This window comes from Numida meleagris, chromosome 5 (assembly GCF_002078875.1).
Source record: "Numida meleagris isolate 19003 breed g44 Domestic line chromosome 5, NumMel1.0, whole genome shotgun sequence".
Classification (NCBI taxonomy): Eukaryota; Metazoa; Chordata; class Aves; order Galliformes; family Numididae; genus Numida; species Numida meleagris.
This window is the reverse complement of record NC_034413.1, coordinates 64,991,980-65,015,392: the sequence shown is the minus strand read 5'-3', so window position 1 is coordinate 65,015,392 and position 23,413 is coordinate 64,991,980. Positions and strand designations below refer to the sequence as shown.

Sequence of the window (23,413 nt, the reverse complement as noted above, 5' to 3'; positions counted from 1 at the left end):
ACACCAAATAGTGAGGAGAAAGAGGCGGGTGCCTGCAGATAACCTGATAGAGATAGTATGTTCAACAACAAGCAGATAGATACTCTTACTTGCCCTACATAGACACTCAGCTTTCTGTCAAGGGAACCTAGGGAGCCCATGCTATACACACAAATTAAGCATTGTGGATACTTCTGTAGCTGTGAAAATTTGTTTTCTAAGAGCTAAGCCTGCACATTAGAAGTAAAGCTCTTAAGGCTGTTGCTTGGACAAGACTTTACCTCAGGAAAGAAGGAAACCAAACAAAGCCAAAGCAACTGCAGACTCAGAAACAACACTAAATTATTATTTCTTGCACACAAAAAATCAACAGAGGTCTGGTAAGTGGGATCTCAATCCTTCATCCTGCGTGCAGACTTCCTTATTGATTGCATTAGGCATTAGGTTACTAGGCAGCCCGCAGTCAGCCCGGCAGGTGGATCATCTCCTGAATCTCGGGAGTTTGAGTCTATTCAAAATGTGTTGCTTGGAAGCATCATTAATTAAGTTTGCAAGAGCAATTACTGATGGTAGTATAAGCAAAATAATCACCGGCTGTCTGGAAGTCATAACTCAGGAAGTCTTTTTCTCAGGTTGTATATTTTAATGGCACAAATAATTGCATACTATTAATATTTGTCATTTAATTATACTGCACGGGACCACAAAATATACTAATGTCTGACATCTTTTCTTTCAGGATGACTTTCTGTATAGTGTCTCAGTTTTGAGTGGCATCCTCTGCACTGTTTTGGCAGTAATCAAGTTTATGCTGGGCAAGGTGCTTACAAGCAGAGCGCTGATAACTGATGGTGAGTGTGAATATCAACCTGTTGCACTTGCAGCTTCTCCCAGGGAATGTGGTAGACCCAGAGACACAAGTGTTCCCCTGCAAAAGGGCAACTGGGGAAGAATATTGAAATGAGAAAGCGAAAAAACACAAAACAGAGCAATCTGTGGTACCTCTGGCTTCTCACATAGCTGCAGCAGCTGCAGTGAGTACGTCTGATGGAAGTCAAACAGTTAATGGGTAGCTAGTGAGCAGTAATGGAAAATTAGAGCACATAATATACATTGTGTGTATTTGTCAGAGGTTGGAGTACAATGTAGGGATATGACAACAATTCATAGAGACTTGGCTAAGTCACATCTGTCCTCATTGCCTACACCTGGTGAACAAGTTCATCCCTGCAGCTCAGACATAGAAAGTCTGTTGCAGAAAATGCCTCCCTGCCTTCAGTAGGAGTTGCAGCCACCATTCATACTTCCTCCTGTAGAGGTAATTTGCAGCCCCAGTTCTTTTCCGGTTTCTTTTCCTGCCACCTGCTCAGTAGAGCCAGTACAGTATCACACAGGGAAAACAATGCCATTGCCTGTCGTCCTGCACCCTGTCAGGGTCTGTCACATGGTGAAACTCATGCAGTGCTTGGAAGCCCTCGCGGCTGCAGCCCTCGGTGCAGGTGCATAGTGCCCAGCTGTTGCTCGTTTAAAGGTACACGTCAGGCATGTTCTGGGGGAGCTCCAGTTCTCCTCTCACTTACGAGGTCAAAGCTCGTGGATCTTCAGCAAGCCCCCCAGGTCTGCTCTGCAAACAAGTGAGCCCAGGGGAGGATGGAGAGGTCACAGATCCCTACAAATCTCCATCACACGACAGTTTGAAATGCTCTGTAAGGATACGCAGGGCAGTGTAAATGATTCATGGACTGTGGAATGTAAATTATTTTACTCGGCCAAAAATGTCACTTTAAGAAAACTCAATTTTCAGTTTACTCTTGGGATGCATATAATTGCTTTATCTTAAGTTATTTAAACCTACTTAATTTTTGTTGTGTGATGGATGGGAATGCATACATTTTATACTGTCCCACTTGTATGAATTCTTCATGACTGTTTATGTTTTAAATAGAAAATAAGCAAAAAAAGAATCAAAACAGCAGTGCAGAGGGCAGAACTAAGCTACTGCTTCTCTGCATGTGTAGTTGCAATGGACCATGCTGTTTCTTATGTCGTGTTCAAGAAACATTTAGATATAGCGTTGAGAGACATGGTTCAGTGGGGTTATTGGTGGTAGGTGGATGGTTGGACTGGATGATCTTGTAGGTCTTTTCCAACCTAGCTAATTCTATGATTCTTCCTTACTGCAGACCCTCCTGCTCTAGACATTTTGAATCAAAAGGAGCTCCTGCCTGCAAAATGGATTCTGGAAAGGATCCTGGGAACTGCAGACCAGTGAGGCTGCCTTCTTTTGCTGTCAGAGTGTAAGCAGGTCATGTTTGCTAGGCAGATTAACCCTCACTCTAAAAAAAAAATGTGGCTTGTTTTTTAAACAGTCAGCTTTTTCAGACAAAATATTAGCTGAAAAATTCCCGAATAATTCTAGCTTTGAGTTGGTCTCCTGCATGACACAGAAATTGCTTCCCCTCTAATTACATCCTTGTGCTAATTATATTGCTTCTGAGCTGGAGCTTGCTCATTCTTTGATTAAAAAAAAATTAGGGAATAAGGTATCCAATTACCTTGTTCTGCTTATTACTTCTATTTTCTCCTTCTAGAACTATTTTAGAAAATGTAGGAGGCTGGTCTTACCATGTGTAGCTAAATATCTTCTTTCACAAAAAAAATATTTACATATATACTTAGTTTATTAACAATCAGGAGGAGACAGTGTGATTCAATACCCGACAGATTTAGCACTCCCTTGCAATTCTTTTTTTAGTGTCTTCTGTTTCCTGCTAACTTACCTCCCCTCATCACTGGCTGTAGACCAGCAAACTGTTTTGCGTAACTCAAGCATACATTTTTCTTCCTGAAAAAGAGATGTATTTTTTTTCTCTCACACATGTCCATCTCTGTTAAGGATTCTTGTTTTGTTTTATAATAGGGCTTTGCAACAACAGATTTTTTTTAAAGCCTAAATGAATTAATCCTTATGAAGCAAAATGTTACTTGTACAGTTTGTGTACAACGAAAGTTCATGGCCTTTTGGATAATAAAAACAGCTCTTTCCTATCTTGAATGTTGTACCATCTCAAAGGACAAATGATGAGGCAGACAGGCAATATCAGCCAATATTGCTGTAGGTTTTAGATACCCATTTCCTTCCCAGATTTAGCCACCAGTTTTTTCCTGTGCTGACCTTATGCACAGAACATGGTGTCTGGATTCGTACCTGCAGCTGCTACATGATTTCCTGCCACACCAGCAAGGAAAGGTTTGACTGAATGACAGTCAGGAAAGGAGGACAATTTCCTTTGCAAGTAGCTTTTAGATCATTCGGAAACATCAGCCAATAATGACAAGAAAATGTCTTATGATTTCCTGCCTTTTGGATTTCATCCTAATGCAATCTGGCTTAAGCAGGTACACGGAACTAACACTGGTTTAAATTTATAGTGAATTAATTTATTTATATTTAATATATTATGCACACGCAATATATTTTTCATTTACAGTAGAAGTAGTATGTTATATTTCTTGGGAACCAAAAAAAGTATGGGTGTATGCTGGTTTAGATATACTGGTATAATTATTCCAGCAATCGAGCGTGCATATGCAAGATTTGTGATCCCAAGGGTACTACCACAGTCTCAAAAAATCCCAGCAATCCCAAATCCTTTTCTCATGAGCCTGATACCTTTGTATTCCCCATTCTCCCACAGATTTGCTAAGTAACACGTGCTTTTCCATGCAAGGTTTCCTTTGCATTTAAATACCTACTGACAATAATCTGGTGCATCTTAAAATATGGATGGATTATAAAAGTATTTCAGCTATAGGAGTAGTCAAATTTTAGCTACATCTTGCAGAAATGACTTAGTATGGGATGGGATGGGATCAGCCTGGCTCAAAGGAGACATTCAGGAATAAGTGTTGTGCATGTGGTTGTTGGTGGACATGGGCTGACTAGAGTTGACTTACCACAAAATGTAGGCTATTTCAAGTTAGACTTTCTCCTTTGTTGTCAAGGTATCTACCAAATGAATGCATTATCAGTGACATCTTTTTTGTAGCACAACAGTGATGCATTCTGGCTTACTGTAGAACAGAAAAATCAGAAAAAGGAAGTTTGGAAAGAAAAAGAATACAAGCAATGACTGCGAAAAATAATCAGACTAACAAAGAAGAGTTGAAGGAAAAATGACACTAATTACTCTAAAAGCTCTGGAAAGATTTTGAAGGGACAATCTTAGAAAGGAACAGTTTAAAAAAGAGAGAGAGAGGAATCTAAAATGATGTTTATAGAACTTAGGAGTAATAGATATAAAGCTATTCCTGCGATTATCGCATGCCTTCCCTAATGCAGTCAGCAGTGCATGCAGCTCCAAGCTATAGTGCCGCATACAAGAAAATAAATATCTGGAATGGAGTAAAAACCTTTGAGATAAGATCTGTGAAAAGTTATTGTGCAAAACCATTCTCTTTTTAATGTGCATCTTGGTGATCCTGGACTCTAGCTGACTCCTATTCAGAGAAAGTAAGAGACTTCAAGTCCCTTACTGATCCTCACTGATGTTCCACTCAGGGCTCTCTGTATGTGCTGCCATGGTAATCACCTTATGGAGGTGATCTTGGGAAGATAACGGTGTAAAGGGCTGCAGCCAGCCAGCCACTGGTTTACAGCTCAGGGGTAGTTGGTTCTGATTCATGATGATGAGCCACAAGAGGGAGAAGTGCTGCACTGGCAGAGTCAACATGGAGCAGTCCAGCATTTGAAGGAATTAGCATCAAGAAAGGAAAGCTGTTTGAAACAAACAGCAGCTAGAAGTAGGATTTGGAACTCAACAGAGAAACGGCTGGGACAACTACATCAAGACACCCAGTACAAGGAAATGGATGTGAACTCTTTTATATCAGAACAGACAAGAGACAGAGCTTAAAAACACGGTCAGACACCAAATATTCCCAGTTTGATTGGTAGAAAGGAAGCATTGCAGATCACTGGCCAATGGTGTGAACAAATGGCTCGGCTGCCTCCCTCACACGGGGGAGCAGCACACAGGGCCCTTCGCACAGGGGTCTTTGCCCTCTCTGCACTACTGGCACAACCATGGCTTTTCTCCCTACAGGTGAACTCTTCTGATGTGAGATTGAACTGTTCAGATTTGGTTCTTCCTCTTTTTTTTCCCCCTGTCTAGGCTTCAACTCTCTTGTAGGTGGAATAATGGGATTTTCCATCCTTCTTAGCGCAGAAGTCTTTAAACACAATTCTTCTGTCTGGTATCTGGATGGCAGTATAGGAGTTTTAATTGGACTTACAATATTTGCCTATGGAATCAAGTGAGTATCTCCTGCTAGTAGGTATTTCAGTATGTATTGCAGATGGGCTGTCTTTTTAATGTAAAAAGCCATAGCTCTGAAGTTCCTATGTAACTCCAGTTACTGGAATTATTAGACCAGCTGCCAACAGTGAAGCACAGAGCATGGAAAAGGACAAAAGACTGTCTCGTGTCAATCAGAAAGAAGCCAGAACTTAAAAGAAATTAGAATCATTTTAGTGGGACATTTCTATACCTAAATTTGGAAATATAGTAACAAAACAGTTTTGGCTTCAAAATATTCAAAAAATAAATAACCACAAACCTTGGGCAAAATCATGTTTTTATGGCATGTTTCTAAGCACTGTTTTCTCTAAAGAAACCATAGTCTTAAGGCAAGAAGTCAAAATTTCAGGAGTGGTCTTACCTCTGATTTCTGTCTTAGCTCCCACCACGTAACAACTTCTGAACTGAAAGTTAGCCAGTTTTTTTCAAATAGTATTGTTTCTACTGAATGTTAAGATGATTTATTGATTCAAGACATCAGAAGTAGAATACTATCAGATGAAGCTCTGCTACAATTTCCTTTGCCTGCAAGGAATCTGAGGGTTTTGCATGTTATTGCTCTTTCTGGCATAATAAAAAGGGGAGATGCAGCATCTTATTAAATTGGAATCGTGTCTGCGGGGAGGTGGACCTTGGATGCAGTAAGTCCTCAGCTGGAAGCTGTGTGTTTTTCTTCCCTCAACCTTGGAAAATTAACATTTTAATGGAGAATGCCATTTCTGAAAAATGGCTATAATCACTATTATTTCCCTCTCAAAACTAGCTGATCTGGAAAACCGTAGAGGCCAATCAGTGCTGAAGTATTTAAATGTACCACACCGCATGAGAAGCCTTTGGAACAGTCTCTGAAACCGTGCTACACCCAAGCCATGGTTCTGCTCCCGCGCGCTGTCCCTGCAGCGTCGCTGCATAACCACCCCTGTGCTTTCCTTGGCAGGTTGCTCATTGACATGGTGCCCCGTGTACAGCAGACGCGCCACTATGAGATGTTCGAGTGAAGATCACACCCTCTTCTTTGTAAGGACTGTAGAACTACAGCAGTTTTGGCAAGTGGTGCCAATGGTATTTTATTAAATATGCAGTTTGTTTCCCGTGGTCTGTTTTTGTTAAAAGTTTGTTTTAATGGGAAATCTCTCTGTAAAATTGGCATATGTGCACACTGCTTGCAATTCAGTGAAACAGCAGCGTTTTTCTTTCAAACATGCTATTGATTCCTGTGACAATAGAGAACATGCAGTTTTAACCTGGCTGCCACATTGTATATTCTAGAGTGAAAGTGTTCTTAATGATGTGATAAACCTGTGGGTAAAGAAGTGCCAGTTTCAGATCTTGTTTTTTTTTGCCCCGGCCTGTATTTTCCTACACACGTGCTGTAACAGAAGTACAATCCTTGCTAACCTCTTTGGCTAACAGAATATCCTGTTGTAGAGAGTGGATTCTAAGAGCCGTGCTGCTTGAAACACTTGCGTGGGATCTCCCCTCATCCCTTTTTAAACAGGCCAACAGAAAGAGTGGTTACAAACCTTTCTGGGATCAGAGTGGTTCTTCATTTTAGCCCTAAACTAACTGAAACGATACCTCTTCAATTTCAATTCTATTTTTTCTTAAGAAGACACTGTTGATTGCTTTGCATGGACCAAACAAGCACACACAGTATTACTGTACAGACCAAAGCCAAGAAGTCATGCAAGGAAGAGAAACTGCCTGAGGAATGGGACTTTTTATTCTATTATACTTTGCACAGACGTGTCGGTGTGTGTGACTGTGGTTGCTCTGTAGTCTGACGATGGCACAGCAGTGGCTCAACTGGGTGGTGAGATATAGAGATCTATTTATTAGATTTAGGTTGTTCTGTAAAGTGTTGCTCACCTTTCATAACACATCTTATGTATTACTTACTAGCAGGTTGAATTATCAAAGAAACTTGATGTATAAACAATAAAACTGGTATCTATTTTATACAATACCGTAAGTAACATTTAAAAACTATTTCCAGAATGTACCATAGAGCACAGTCTTCCTGTATAGCAGCCTATTAAACTGGATTCTCTGGCTATATCCATTTTCTCTTTATTTTATATATTTCAGGTTGGCTTTCACAGCACAGAGCCAGTGTATTACTTCTGTTTATCACAGGTGGATTAAAAATAGCAGACAGTCCACAGCAGAGGTTGAAATAGGACTGTGGTAAGTAGCCAAGTAGCTAGAAATCCCCATTCTTACTATACAATAGATGATGTAAACGAGAGTAGATTTACAATGAGACTTTCAGTGACTGATGTAAAGTTGGGACACTAATTCTTTACTGATGTTATCTGAAACCTTATTTCCCATCGAATGTCACACAGCAAGTTCTCAGCCCGATTCCCCAGGGTCCTTAGTAAAGGCAAACTCCCACTGATGCGTGCAGGAAGAGACACCAAAAGGTGCAGCTGGCCTGACAGTGTCAGTGGGAGGTGCACAGCACTGCCATGATGGCACTTGCGCTCTCTTGCAACAGAACAGAAAAGTCTTTACTACAGAATGAATTTTGTTCTGCTGCTATAGCTGGTTTACATATATTTTGGATTAAGTTTATATAATTGTTTGTATACAAACTCCTTAATGTTGTTACTGTTAGTGTTCTGGTGCTACTTGTTCTGGAGCCTTGCTGTCTCTGGGTGATGTCAGGCACCATCACACGCCACTCAGCGTAAGATGGAAGTACAGCACTTGACAAGACAGAGGAGGTACTTCCTAAGCTTATTCAGCAGAAAGATGTATTGTACAGGAACTGTCCCTGTCCTCATTAGGTGGACTTCTAAATATCACGTACCACCCCAACGCCCTTTCTTCATGCACAAGTTTCTAATTCCTTTTGCTTTTGCTTAGTCCTGATATTTTCCCATTCTGTTCCTTTTGTAACTCCAAGTTCACTGAAGAGAGCCCTGGAAAATGCATTTCCCTGCTGATTAACTCAGTTTTATCAAGCATCTTCAGCACCAGAATAACAGAACCAGAGCTTGAACATAGCTATGTTATGCATTTCTTGTTTTTTGCTAGTTGTATTAGTACTGTTTGCCCTTCTCCACCCCTCCAGGGATCTTGTTGCTTCTGTAGTCCCAGTGTCAGTCATTAAATGACACTTGGGAGCTACCCAAAGCACTGCTCCACAGGGCTGTGCACTACAGCAGCCAGTTTCTAGACAGACCAGCGCCCAGAAGAGCAGCAAGAAGGTAAAATGGGTTGTGGCAAAATGCCTAACTGCAGTGAGCTTGGTGGCACAGAAGTCCTACTCTATGGAGAGCATGTAGGACATTAAGCCAGCTCACATTTTAAAGGAGCCTGTTAAAACGCTGAGTGCAACGTGTGCGCAGGGACCTTGTGGATGTGCTCATCCATGAAGCAAAGCTGAGGGAATCCTCTTTACTAGAGGATGGCTCTAAGTACAGACTTCAACTGCACAACCCTTGAAAATGAGATGTGGCTAAACAAGCTCGTACTTTTCTTATCAGAGTAACTTAAACTAAAAGCAGAAGTGTTTCACTTACCAAGCATGCTTCAACGCTCTTCTGGTATTAGCAGGTAAATACAAGAAAATAAGTAAAATACTTGAGACTTCAAAGGAAAAAGACCAGGCACTAGTGATACTCAGAAATGAGCACTAATCCATGCTGATGAAACCGGCTACCCCTGGCTGCCACACTTCTTATGGCTCTTTACAATTGGAAAGAAACTAAATGCAATGCTCATCCAGTTTACCAGGATGCTCTGCTCTAGCCAGCCACCCTCAAAGGTAACATTTGCTGTAGTAGCTTTCTTTATTACATGTCTGTGCCAGCTACTCTCTAACTGTGAGATAACAACCAGGTTGCAGCAACGCCAACTGAAGGTGGAATTTCCAACAGCAGGGGTAGCTCGGGAGCACTTGGAACCATCACCTTAACCTTGGCACTGCCCAACACAACGTTTTCTGCAGTTCCAGCTGCCTGGGAGTGCATAGACATTTCCAGGAGCCATAGAGGTAAGGAAGCACTGAAGCTACCGAGCCAATGTTATCCCTGGATACACGGATCTGTGTGGGTACTGCATCCTCAACTTGCAAGTGTTTCACTCTCCTCACAGCACTTTTAATTTCTCAGCACTGCTTTTCAGGTATGCGCTGCTGCTACGTTCTGTGCACTGCCATGGAGCAGAGCTGTGACAAAGCACAGCGCTGACAGGTGCTGCTCATCAGGCACCAGAACTGAGGCAGGAAGGGCACAAACCCACATTCCTGTGGGTCCAGGTTATCTAATTGGAGAGTAATTAAATCAGACACCAGCCAATCAAGGGACCTGTCCTACTGCTCCCACACCTGGGAGCCGGATGCTTTCCTGCTCCCACCAGCCTCAGGATGAGCCCGTGGGGAGGCAGCGTCCAGCTCCTGCACGTTACCTGTTCCACGCTATCAGCTGCATGCTGGGGTTGGCACAGCTGCACCTCTGGCAGAGCTTGGGAGCAGAATCACGGTGACACTGCGGGGACAGCCAGGAGCGACACGGGCACCAGCAAGAACAGATGCTGGAGGGCTGAAAGTGCATTTGATAGAAAGCCTTTGCAGAAGAGTTTGTTTTGCAAGTAATTGGGAAGCACATCGTTTTGTCAGCTAGGGCTGTTGCTACCAACCCCACCACTTTTCTGCCCACACCCCTTACTCTGCCACCCTCACCTCAGCCCACAGCGAGGGACAGAAACCCGTGGCACTGCCTATGCTGTGAGCGACAGCTGTTACTTGCTGGAACCCCAGAAGCTCCTACCGTGGTTCGCTTTCTGTAGAGCTGACGTTACCGTTTCAGCACCAGCATCCAGCACTTTTTGCCTTGATGTCCCCCTGTTGCAGACCCGCAGGAGCAGACGCCTTCACGAGCAGCCCTGGCTCCTTGAGTAGGAACTCAGATCTTGAAAGACAACACTCTGTAAGGTCATTGTAACACAACACAGCTTTTATTTTGGAAACGCATTGTGTATCCCGTATGCATTGTACACCACTGTCCACAGTCTTCCTTGGGGCTGAAAGTTTTTAGGAAATGCTCTAACTATTGGAGAGGGCAAGTTGCGCTCCTGAAGTGAATCTTGATTTTCTCTGTTTTTAAGTCCAATTTAGATCTAGAACAAAACAGAACCAAAAGATAACAACGTGCCCTTTCTTACTGCCGGGACACAGGCACGGCACTGCTGCTGCTGCCTGGGCAGCCGTGAGCTGCAGGACAGGCACACAGATGCAACTTGGACCCGTGGCAGCTCACGAACTTCCCCTTTATGCAGGAAACAATCATAGATCCAAATCACACAAGAAAAAGGTTTATTGAAAAATAAAGTTCTCCCTAGTTTTTTTCTACAACAGTGAAAACAAAGCATTTTTCTATGCCATTAAAGTACAGACATTTATTTTCTAAAAAAAATAAAATAATCTTATCCTATTGAACCCCAGTAACTTGACAGTATCTGAATCACTGTGTTCTGTTCTTTCCAAATCAAACTGTTTGAACGCAATATAGTGGAACACAACCATTTAAATAAAACAAAGAGGCAAGACTTTAGGAGAGAATTCCAACTGAACACGCACAGTAAGCAGCCTGACCCTGAAGTTCTCACGGAACTATACAAACTCTGACTCCAAATTATTTTCTGCAAAAAGCAGCTTTTGTTTTCACAGATTTCAGTAGGTTTTTGTTTGATTTCTCCCCTTACAGTGCTACAGGGCTTACTCAGAATTTTCTAGCCTTTCCCTACGGAGATGCCTCCAGGGATGGAATGGGACCAGAAAGCAGAGAGCTGCTCCATGTCACCCAGCTGCACTCAGCCAGAGAGAGAACTCAGCTCAACCCAGCCGAGTGAGCATTCCCTTATGTTTTAACATTTCTCTCTCTTTATAATCTGTAGGGGAAGTTTTCTCAGAAAATTTACTCCCTTTTCCCTTCGCTAAAAACTGCCTCCTCCTCTGCCATATTCCTTTGTGAAAACCAAATAAAATGGTTTTCACTGACACCATATTGCAGCAAGCCTGTTATTGAATGCAACCAATGAGTTCTGGATATAACCCTGTTAAAATGAGCTGCCCTCAGACAGCCATTCAGCCTGATTCACCATGTACCTGTGAGACACCGGGAACTTCTGCAGAGCTGCCGGGAGCTGGGCAGGGCCGTGTGATGGGCACGCTGCAGCGGGGCTGCACTGCACTGGTCAGGAAGGCTGAGCTGCGCTGTCAGTGCTGCGAGATGAGAGGACAGCGGGGCACACAGCACCACAGCTCTGCCAGCCCGCACGCAGTGACACGCTGCTCCCAGGTCTGAGACAAGGACATGGCCCCAACCCCCAGCAGAGAGGGGCATTACTGATCTCATTACTACTGCATTTTTGAAGTGATTTCTGTGTGTGGGGAAGTTGGAGTTACAGCTCATTTTATCAGCGCTTTGAGGACCTGACTTTGTTTACCCATTTAATAAGCAGGTGGCTTCGTGCTGCTGGGAGAGGTCTGCTGAATCAGAACCCAACGTTGGTTTTAATTAAACGAATAGATAAAGGATGACTCACATGGAAGCTGCACTTTGTTACTTTTCCTTGGAAGAAAGAACACGAGCAATGCCTCACATCTGAGGTTCAGCCTCTGGAACTTCCAACACATCCTTACCGTAAACATTTCACACTTGATACGTGGAGTTTGCTGTTTTACACATTCCATTTAAATATAATGTTTGGAATTTAAAAACTAACTTAAAAAAAAACAACTGTAGAGCTACTTAAAAATATGAAGACAAGATTTAAGTCACTGACCATTAAACAAAATGTTTTAATGCTACGCTACAGCAGTATTATTAAAGCATACCTACATGAAACCTGTACCTGGCCTTTCCAGCTTGACTGGAAGCCTACGTCTGCCAGTGCATTGTTCTCCTCAACTTTACAGTGGTCCCTGAACTGCTGGGGACAAAGGAGACCCACAAATGGAAACCAAATGTGAGTCAAAAGCTGAAGGCAAAGCAGCTGCAGGGGAAATGTCACAAAGAGCCATGCTAGAAAAGTTAGCACCCCTCGAAAAATGGCTTTACAGTTGAAAATGGTAACTGATGGTCTCTTTAAAACAAACAATCTAAACAAAATAGCCTCTAGCACTCCAAAATGCAGAGCAGAAAGTTATTTAACCACGTTCTGAAATGATACTATTATGGTAAGTAACATCAACTTAAGTGATGATAAATCTATAGCAGCAAGCAGAAGTGGCTGCTGGTAACATGCACAGCATAACCTGCAAGGGTTTAGTCTTTAGCCTGTAGGATAGTGCTTTATTAAAAAGGGAGAGCTGTTTTTTTTAATTTGAAATGAAATTAACAGAGGAGTCCTGCTACCAGTGAGGCCAGTGGGAGTCGTGAAATTAATTACTTGGATGAGATTTGTACCCAGCCTCATTCATCCCCTTTAATTTTCCTTGAAGTAAAATCTGGTCCTGACATGCACTATGAACAAAATACATGCCTAAGAAAGCAACTTGAATTTTGTTTATACCGAGAGTAGCAGCTTGTAAACCATCTTTGTAAGTTAGAGGGGCCACTCATTTCTGAGAGGGGAGGCAGGTCTTCATTTAGAGGATAACCCAAGGATGCACAGGAGGATTTAAAAGACGGAACAATGTGATTAAGCAAGGAGAGAAGACGTTGGTGAACAACCTCACTTGCAGCTGATCGTAATTTTGGGCAAGCCCGAGGACCTGGCAGTGAGCAAGTTACAAACTGCTGCGAGTGTCTGCAGCAGAGCTGAGCAGGGAGCGCACAGAAACCTGGCTCTGTCCTCAAGCCTGTGCTGCTGAACCTGGAGCAGCAGCTGTTAGGCAAAACATCTTTACAGAAATGTAGGAGCATAAAAATAGAGATTTCTGCAGTCAGATGAACAGCCAGAATTCCCTCTCCACTGAGGCTCATACATTTGGATCACATAAGAGGACTGTACACTAGGAGCATCAGGAGTCACCCCGTGCATTTCCATCTACACTCACCTGTATCTAAAAAACCAAGCGCCTCCCAGATTTGATGCAGATCTTAATTCTTCTAGTTAATCAAATCAACTGTGGCTATTTCTACAAGTTTTCTATTAGCATTGTCTCCCAGGAGAATATAGCAGGGGCAGTTTGCTCTCTGTCATTACACAGACATCCATCCAAATGACAGACGTTCAGTGAAAGGTATTTCACTGGCAGAAGCAAATTTTGGTAAGAATCAGTGACGTTACGGTATCTCTTATCTTATTAACCCTTACCTTATGTGTTTAGATTGGATCTTCCTGTTATTTAAATCCTTTCAAAATTCATTCTGCTAACAGATATACAGTGATCAAGCACTGGGTTTTACCTGCAATTAGTGTTCCATTATACTTGTTCAGACAGTGTCCACATTAAAAGCAGCCATCCGAACCCCAAAGTAAAGAAAAAAAAGGCACATAAACATTAAATATTTGTAGGAGAAACAATCTGATATAAACAAACACAGCTGCGACTATAAAGCACAAAAAGAAACAAACTAAGCAAAAAATGCAAAAAAGCAACTCTATTTATACATGTGCAAATCAACTTGCATATATGAAGTAAATGAGGTTTTTATTGGCATTTTTAAACAGTGTGTATTTACCAACTTTACCTTTCAAAGGCAAGCCATAATTTTATGTTAATAAATATGTAAATGCTTCTCTCAAGTTTTCTAATCTCATAGGAACAAGATTTTTTTTGAAAAAACTAGGTCACATACAAAAATACAAAATTTTAAAACAAAGAATGTCTTGATATGAGAGTCATGTTTAAAAGCTTGTAAAATGTTCTTCTATGCAGCTTTTCCCCCCCATCAATCACGGGTCAATATATTCAAATGCCAAGTCACGCAAAACCCTGACCTCTGATTTCTGAGCAAAAGGAGCTGCAGGCCTGACGGACGGACTCCACTCCGACGCACAGTCCCACCTCGAGGACCCCAAGTGCAACATTGTGACTCCGCCTTCACTCTGACTAGGAAGGAAAATAGTTCTGAAACTTGGACAGAAGGCTGGCCTCTGTTCTAACACAAGGATTTTTTACACGTTACTAAATCGTTCAAAATTGTAATAGTCCCACATGGATTTGCCTGAGTGCTTATCTGCAGAAGCGCTCTGCGTGGTTTACTGATGCACAAACAACACTGCTCTGTGATGGGGAGTGCGACATCAGCACGCTACAGTTTATTCACTCACAGTTCCTGGAGGATCTCTCTTTTACAGGAATTTTGACTGAAGCTGTATTTCATAGAAGTAACACTTCTGAAAGAAGAGGTCCAGCTACTATGTCTAAAGTTAACAATGCAGGCCTATGAGACTACAGCTCTCGATTCTTTTTTCTTTAAGATTAAGGACTCATTCTCTATAGATTTCAGTGGAAATAGAAGCAGACCCAAAGGATCCTGAAGCCAAATTTAGATATCCTGTCCCTGGCCGAAATGCCAGCGGCACGCTGTTTGCTCTTTCCTTTTTGCCAGTATGCGGTAATTCAGCTCAGTAGACTAGAGAGAGAAATAGTGCTACAACATGAAAAAAAGAACAGCTTATAATAGACTCTCCCTGCTGTGGTAAATGCAGACTTACCATTGAGCAAAGCACTAGACCAGAAAATCTTATAATAACAAATACCAAAACCCTCCCCATCTATAAAAGTTTAGAGGCAAAATAAAATGCAATATGCCATGTGGACCGTACAGCAGTGGGAGTCAAGCAAATATGTATTTACAGCCAAGAATTACACTACAACAAAACCTACGTGTTTTGCATTCGTAAGTGCACACATCCACATCTTTGTTTCCGATGTAATTCTCTGATATGTCGTTCTGAGTTAAAATCCTGCCTGAAGAACCTCAGGCTGAACTAGGAAAGACAAATCTCTGCTGTTGCCCTCACATTGAGCACCAGGTAGAAGTACACGCTGCTGTTAATACGCAGGGCTTTCAGTCACACAGATACGCACGGCTGTGTGGGGAATACGTGATATAAACACAAAATGAACTGTTGCATCTGCTCAGACCCATGTCGAATCCTCCTCCTCCAGCTCTGCTGGGGTATTAAAACTATTGCAAACTACGCTTCTGTTGACTGAAGCAAATGCTGAGATATGCTAACAGTAAGAATGCACACACCAGTTTGTGTTTTTCTTTTCATACAAAATGTTTGCCTCCCATTAAAGGGCCCTGTTATTCTGGTTTTGGAAAGCTAAGATACAGCAGATTTTACCACCATCGCAGCCAGTTCCTGGCATCCCGGCTCTTCAGCGTTCCCACATAGCCCTGTGGCTGCCCAGCAGCCTGCCAGGATTACGTTCCTGTGTTCACAGCAGCCCAGTGTACATAGTGTTACAGCGTAACACCATCGGGAGTGCTGAGGCAGGAAACCAATGGGAAAAAGGTAAATTCACTGCTTTCACATTGAAACTTCATAATTTTCAGTTCTCTTTGTTTTGAAAATTTATCCGAGATTAAAAAGCAGCTCCCTTGAATGGTCTACGGTAGGCCAAGAGATGCATCAGTACTCGCACACAATGAATGAGTGCAGGTGCAAGAAAAATTGGTGTGAACCAGATCTATCCAAGAATTGGAAAGTAAAAGTTTCTATGCTTTTCATGTTTACTTGGTAATGATCATCTTTATGAAAAAAACCTTCACGCCAAGTTGAGTTTTTTTCAACATAGAAAGAACACATTCAAGTTTCAAATGTGCCAACTACGACTGCTTTCAAAATACACCATGGGCTGGTTTCTCACTGACCTTAGCAAATTGTTTCCTGCCTACAAATGGCGCTGCCAAGCCTGCCACCTTCTGCTGAGAAGAACCATAGTTACCTCTACAAAAAGAAAGTGGTGTCAAAAATTTAATGTGCTGCTTCAAAGAAAGTTTGAATTCAAACTCTTCCATTTTCTCAATTTATAACTGGTGTGCCTGTTAAAAAGCAGAAAAGAAAACCTAAAAAGCCACCACAACCCTCCCCTCCCCAAGACAAAAACAACCACAGAATCCATAAGATCAGTCAATACTTTTCTTAGCAGTTGTTTGTCTCCTCCTGTTCTTCAGAAAAAAATTCTCTTTAAAAATCTAGCTAGTTATGAAGACGTTTTACATTTCTACCATACAATAATTATAGTTAGCTTAGTTTAACCTTTCTATGTCATTCAGCAACACTTTAACTACTGGAAGGCGCAGCAAACTGAGGCTCTAACGATAATATTGCTCCAAAGATGCTGAATACTTTTTGCTTCACACAGTATTTCTAGTAGACAGACTACAACAGAAGCATGGGCAAATTCCAAGGATTACTTTAAAAATGGGACCAGGAAACTGACAAGTCCATTCCTAAGAAGGCAGTATGTCTTTGTAGCTTTTCCACACTGAAGAATGCCCCGACCCAAGCTGCTTGTCGGGTCACACACTGCCTGTTTGCTCACTCCTAGCACTTTCTGTTCGGACTGCTCTGGTGCAGCAGCTGTGATGCAGACAATACCTTGTATACAAAGTTTAAATCAAACAAAAAGAACTGGGCCCAGATAACCCAATTATAGAATATAGAGCTATCTTGTGATACCAAATTCTTGTGAAGTAAACCACTTTGTAGCCATTCAAGACAAAGCAGTACCCCAAACAGTGCATTAGAATAAATTTTAGTCCTTCCTCCCCCCACACCCACCCCCCAAACACACATCTTTCAATTTTCTACTGGAATGATGCTGAGATCTTTTCGCTAACCACGACCGGGGATGTTCAAACTCATTAAAAAATAGAAAACACTTCACTCAAACAACAAAAAAAGAAGTTTGATGGGCCTGGGAGTTTTCTACAAATTATTCTGTGCAGTCATCTTCAAATCACTGGAGAACACGAAACTCATTTCTCTTCGCAAACAGATGAAGCAATTTGAAGAGTTGCACTGCAAATGTTCTTACAGGAAAAAAGATCAGTTAGCTGTTTGCTATCAATCCCTCCTCTCAGTAGATAATTCTGCCCAGCAATAATAGCTCTGCCTGCAGCAAAAAAACCTGGACAGAAGTGCAGGAATTAATAAGTAGCTCCTCTCAAAACTACTTACATTTTGTCCTCTACTCAAAAGAAGCCCTGCTGCTGCTATAGGCAGTCTTTACAAAGCGCAACCTGTCCCTTAATGTAGTCCCTGCACGGACAGATTCTTCTGTGGGTCGGGTGGGATCCAGCACAGCTGAACAGTAAGAGGTCACCTTGGAAAACACAGTGCTTCCTTCTTCCATCAAAAGAGGGGACCAGAATATCATTTGCAGACTCGACGGTGAGACATTCGATGTTATGCCTAAAAAGAAAAGCACGAGATCAAAAGTGCAGTGGAGTTCGCAGGAGTTGAGTATACAGTTTTCATCCTTCCTCACAACAAATATAATACTGCACTACATACTAAGTTAAGAAAGATCAGAGATGCAGTTTTTCAGACACTACTCTAATTTCTCTTTGCTTGCACAGATTCTCTCTGCAGAGGGCAGCATAGTCTTTTTAGCATAACTTTGTATCTTAAAGATTAATAAGAAAAGTTAAAATGGAAAAAACCTTTTTGGTTGTTCCTCAGATGTGATATTTTAATATACCACGGATTTCTAGGAAGACGAAACCAAAGATCTGAAATCAGGAGAAATTTTCATTGATTTCAGCACAAATCTCTGCCAGGCAAACCACAGCACGCCAGGCATCCTGGGGCAGCCCGATGTGAGGCTGAGGTGCTGGCGCTGTGCTACAGAAGAAAGGAAAACTCAAGTTGCCTTTTTCTGACCACAAAGCTTAAAAGCATGAAGGCAGAAATTCCAGCAGAGTCTGGACATTTCCAGCAGAGAAACAGTGGTAGCTTTAGAAGTAGAATTTAACAGATTTTTTTGTCCACAGAAATACAATTTTGCCTAGATAGCTAGAAAAGAACAAGGAGCCTGACAGAAAATTTTCACACGTGAGCTGCTTCTGTACTCCACTGGAAATTACAACTTTTCAAGTAAAATATAAAAATAAAATCTGTCTGCAAAGAATATAGAAAAAGGTGAAGACAGAAAACCTGTAAGGCAGATTCCCTAGCAACCATTTTGGAGCCCGGCTTTTGAGTGCTTTGTTTTCATTCTGAAAGGAACACAGACATGTTCCCAAAGAGATGGCACCTGAAAGCAGCAATAACTCCCTAATGCATAGCTGGTAAGAACAATAAAGTGGCACTAATACATCTAAATGCATGAGGGATCACAGATCTTTATCTAGGACACTACTGGCAAAAGGTTTGCAGAGATGGTAATTGCAAATTGCTAATGAATATATGTTTCTCAGTATGGATGTTAATTGTGGCCAAATAGGGAGCTCAATACATGAAGGAAAAGCAGTGCTAGGCACTGCATTTAAAACCATGCAAACAACTGGTCGAAATCATGCAATGTGTGGAGAGTTTTATTTACTGCAACAAAACACATTTAATTTTTGAATCATTCCCTCCAACACACTGCCAAACATGGCTGGGATTAGTGTTAGGCACCGTGCCAGTTCACTAGCTCTCAGGAAGACATGGCAAAAGTAACACAGAACAGTGCACCTGCTCAGCCAAGGCTGCAGCGTGCCCCAAGTTTTGCAAGCCCTCTCAAACACAATCATAGTCCTGGCATCTGTGATACTGCAGAGTAAGCATCTCTGCTCATTGCAAGCAACTCCGTACCAAAGGGCAGCGCAGCGTGCAGAACGTGCACGTAGGAGGTGGAGGAAGGAAGGAAAAGATGCGAATTTTTGGCTTGGTGATTGCCTCTGCTCTGTGTTCCTCATTGCAAAAACACATGCTGCACAGAGCAGTGCTGTGGGCACAGCAGTAACTCCTACCATCCGCTGCTGTGAAGGATGGACTGCTGACCTCGCGGGTTGCTGCTGCCAAAACACACAGTGCCTCTCTCCCCACCTTCCCTGCTCACAGAATCCGTGCACTAAGCACCGTACGTGGCAAAAAACAGAGCTATAGAAAGAGACAAATAATACGTTTGTGCTTTTGGGTACTTACTTAAGCAGAGCTTTGTCCTTGTTAAGATGCTGGAAGAAGGAAGGCTCACAGATGAGCTGGCTTTCCTGACAAACTTGTTTACAGGATTTCCCTGGTTCAGCAATTTTCACTTGAAGGGCACTTAGTGGGGGCCACATCACTTGCCCATGACAGAAATCCTGCAGTGACAGACAATATTTCATTGTGAAGAACCCAGTCTCTCATTAGCAATTTTCTCCATTAATAAAGTAAGTGATTATTATTCCAAACATTCATTTAGAGCTCACTGTGGTTGTACTACAATCACTATGAAACAGAATAAAAAGAATTTTTTAGTGTGGGTGAATTTCTACCTCTGCTAGTTGAAATGGGTTGGTATCGTTATTCCCAAAGCAGTTTCTTTCCCACCTTTGATTAATCACAGTAACTAGATCTCTCTCTGCTTCCACGTACCCAACCCATTTTGGCTCTTTGACTCGTGTTCCACCAACTCCATGCTAGCAGAACTATTTTGGTAGCAGCACACATTTTAGGAGGAAGTTCCAGAGGCCAGCTACCCTGCAGGTGAGAAATGTCTCTGTGCCAGGCAGTGAGCCATCTGGGCAGGATCAGGGGAAATCACAGCAACGCTGAGGAGGTGAACTCAAAAGACTGATGGTTTCTATAAGGCAACCAGGGTTCAGAGAGTCTGGTTGTTGTTCTCGATTGAGCTGCTAGTCAAAGTGCTCTGCAGCAAGGAAAGAAACTGGCCCTAATACATGCAGTCCAATGTCATGTGCAGCAAGAGAGAGAAGGAACAAATGGTATCCAAACACACCTGCTGGCAAAAAAGACAGTTAAAGTTTTTACAGTCTTCACATTATAAATGAAAAAAGTAAAGATAAAAATTGGCTTTCTATAACATTCCATTATAGTCGGCCATTACTTCAGTGTTTGGTTACTCTCATCAGAGCTTTCTCCCAACAAAGCAAATGTTTGTACAAACAGGTCCCAGACTGTGACCTAGGGCTTAGAAAGTCAGAACTATTAGAAATTTTAATGAAATGAAACCCCCAAACTATAACCAATTCTAATTATCTTTTTTTTCTCCTCTGTTTAGATTTCCACTGCTGAAGCTTTAACCATAAATTTAATATCCTAAATCATTTGTCAAACATCTGATAGCACATAGCAGAAGATCACAGTTAGACCTTATCTGTCCATGTTTTATGACTCTTATTCTGATAAGCAATTTCATATAATCACTGTAAATTAACTGCCAGTTTGTACAGCTGCTTTATCTGATACCATTTTGATGAACCAAAATAGTAAGAAACACATGTACAGAGCGTCATCTAAATGTGTCAGAGAAACAAAAATGCTTCAGGCATAAACTGAGAAGAAAAAAAATTCAGAGAGCAAAAGCGATCTTTCATGAAGTCACAGTGCAAATGAGCTTTTCTTACTCATACATTTTCATTAATAGGTTGCATTAATTTATTTGGTTTAGCGCATTCTATAACATAAAAAGAATAAACTTTCATATCTGATGAAAGTAATTTTAGAGGGTATTTTTGGCAGAATAATTATACATAAAACAGGTTAACAACAGATGGTTGAAGGTATTTTTTAATGACGTTGCTTCATAAAGATTGCTTTGTTATTTGGACTTGGGTGCTCTGCTTATTCTGAACTTTTATAAATAAACACTTGATGCAGGAGGGAATTTATGTAGGTTACAATATTGTAAATACTGGATTGGATTCATAGCTTGTGAGGGCAGAAGGCAAGGTTATTCAAAGACAACGAAATCTCCTGTGAATCTTCACCATTCGTTGGAAACGTCAGCTTTTAATATGTCTTAGTGAAAATATTTCCTCAAATCTAGGCCAACATCAGCCTCCATTTCTGGTCTGTAGCCTGGTGGGAAGGCTTCCTCAGCACTGCTGCCTTTAAGCACATCTCAGGGTATCACCCTCACAGGTACCAGCACACAGAGCTGTGCTGTCACTGGCTGGTTTTCCTACCAACTGGGCAACCTCAGTTTGGTAGCTTTGGCCCAGTCTATCTTGTCACACAATCTCACACACATAAAGGTAAAATAAAGATGCTATGTAAAACCAAAGATTAAAGTTCAGCACATGTTCTACCAGTAGCCATAATTTCAAGGTGAGGTGGACTTAGCCCACCATAACAAGCTGCTGCTGTCAAAAGGAGGTTCCTGCTCTTCCCTCTGGCTGACTGCCCTCACCCTGTTCCTTTGGCCAGCTCTGGTGCACAACTGGGTCAGGTCAGTTTGCTCACTCGGTAGAGAGCAGCCACAAGTATTTTCTGCTGAGTTCTCCTCAGCTGGACCACACTTCTCAAGGTCAGCGTTCCTGCTCAGTCAGCCCTCCTTGGCTCATCCGATTGCTCCGAGTTTGCAACAGGGAGCCCTGCAGCTGCTCTGGGAGCTGCTGCGGTTCCCTGGCTGACAGCAGTGCCAATCTGAGCAGTCCTAACCTTGGGTTTGCATCCCATGCTGCCATAGCAGTGCTGACACAGCCGTCTATGGAGCCTTGGAGCCAATAGGACCAAGGGACCTGCTGAGCTGCTGGTTGGGCCAGGAAGAAGGAAGAGCCTGGAGTGAAGGCTGGATCAACCTGGCTAAACGTGGCATTGCAAAGTGGCAACCACAGCTCTCAGCAGCTCTCACTCCAGACCTTAAAGACCTTCAGTTCAGCTGCTGGATCTGAAGATGCAGGGAATTCATTGTGCCTGTTGTGAGAATACTGTCCTCCCTCCTGACCCTGACCTAAAAGGGGAATTACAGACAACTCTTTGAAATCCTACAATTTCACTGTCCCATAGGTCACCCTATGTGTTTGTACACCTGGCTTTTTCACAATCAAAAATTACCACACACTTGTGCTTAATGCACCTCGCAACCTGTGAAAAAGACCAGCTCCTTGCATTCAAGGCCAGGTTGAACGGGGCCCTGGGCAACCTGATCTAGTGCCTATTCTATGATATCCATTCCTGCTCTTAGCTTCTGCTTTCTCCGTTCTAACTGTGTCCAACAGCAAGCTCCTTAGAACAAGCTCTTCACCTTTATTTTTGCTTTGTCTGATATGTCAGCCACAGTGCTAAGTAAATGCAGGTAATAATGAGATTGAGCATCCCAATGGCTGTGAAGCAATAACAGATTTTCACAATTAGTCAAGCAATGAACACCACAATAATGCTGTATTTATTTCTGAGGAGGTGTGATAAACGCAAGGGCTTAACCCTGGGGGAGGTGTAGAGGGCAAAGAAACAGCTTCGCACCTTTGGGGCAATCTCTAAATTGACTCTTTCTTCTTTATACTGAGCTCCATTTCTTCCTTACTGACAAAACCTCTCACTTACAGCTAACTTAGAAGAATTAAACCAAGCAGAGAGTCTTTTACAGGCTATGATGTCAGCGTAGCAGCAAAAAGCATAAAGTGTTTGTTGGCAGGAAGCTGGACAGATCTATGTTATTTTAACTAAACTTTAGATCTGAAGCCATGTTATTCTTTATTACTGTCTGTAATACTGTCATATTTCAGAAATACAGGTACAGGAGCCCATCCAGCACTTCTGAAAGAAATTCCAGAAGTTAACTGGCTTAACAGAGATATAGGTTATTCTTATCACTGTGCTGCAGCAGCCGGAACAAAAGGCAAGAGGTTGGCCTTTGCAGCAGATCTGGCATTGGGCAGAAGTCCAAGCACACATTCAGTTTCTAGAAATCAGGATCCCATGTAATTCTGTCCAGTTTATTATTCCAGCTCAATACCTTCTGCTGATCTCAGCACGCAATAATGCAGAAGGACCAAAAGTCCTTTAAGTTACTGGTTCCCAAACCATTTAAATCTTACCAGCTGAAACTGAGTACTTGAAAAGCACCTCCAAGAGGCTTTAGCCTAAGTGTAGTTCTACTGCAAAAGTATCTCTGCATTTACATGATACTTTGTGATCCAAAGGTTTTTTTTATGCGTACACACCGACAATGCCAGTTGTAAAAGAAGTCACATTTATGCTGAAAAATTACTTTGCCTTTC

General features: G+C 42.1%; 2 protein-coding genes across 7 annotated transcripts in view; one reads left to right on the top strand and one right to left on the bottom strand.

The window, feature by feature from the left end:
* Nucleotides 1–10,145, top strand: part of TMEM163 (transmembrane protein 163) — an 88,572-nt gene extending 78,427 nt beyond the window's left edge. For 2 of the 4 annotated variants that reach the window (XM_021397963.1, XM_021397959.1), the window contains 3 exons: nt 719–830; nt 5,154–5,295; nt 6,277–6,430. In XM_021397963.1, the coding sequence (XP_021253638.1) occupies nt 719–830; nt 5,154–5,295; nt 6,277–6,337 (315 nt within the window). In that variant the 3' untranslated portion in view covers nt 6,338–6,430. Of the gene's footprint in view, nt 1–718; nt 831–2,162; nt 3,927–5,153; nt 5,296–6,276; nt 6,431–7,427 lie in introns of those variants that run through there. The other 2 variants (XM_021397960.1, XM_021397962.1) reach the window with 2 other exon arrangements.
* The window catches only part of MGAT5 (mannosyl (alpha-1,6-)-glycoprotein beta-1,6-N-acetyl-glucosaminyltransferase), a 102,943-nt gene continuing 89,815 nt past the window's right edge, over nt 10,286–23,413 (bottom strand). Inside the window, exons 15-17 of one of the 3 annotated variants that reach the window (XM_021397945.1) lie at nt 19,392–19,549; nt 17,439–17,672; nt 10,286–10,466 (exon numbers count right to left, since the gene is read on the bottom strand). In XM_021397945.1, the coding sequence (XP_021253620.1) occupies nt 17,474–17,672; nt 19,392–19,549 (357 nt within the window). In that variant the 3' untranslated portion in view covers nt 10,286–10,466; nt 17,439–17,473. Of the gene's footprint in view, nt 10,467–10,639; nt 17,673–19,391; nt 19,550–23,413 lie in introns of those variants that run through there. The other 2 variants (XM_021397943.1, XM_021397944.1) reach the window with 2 other exon arrangements.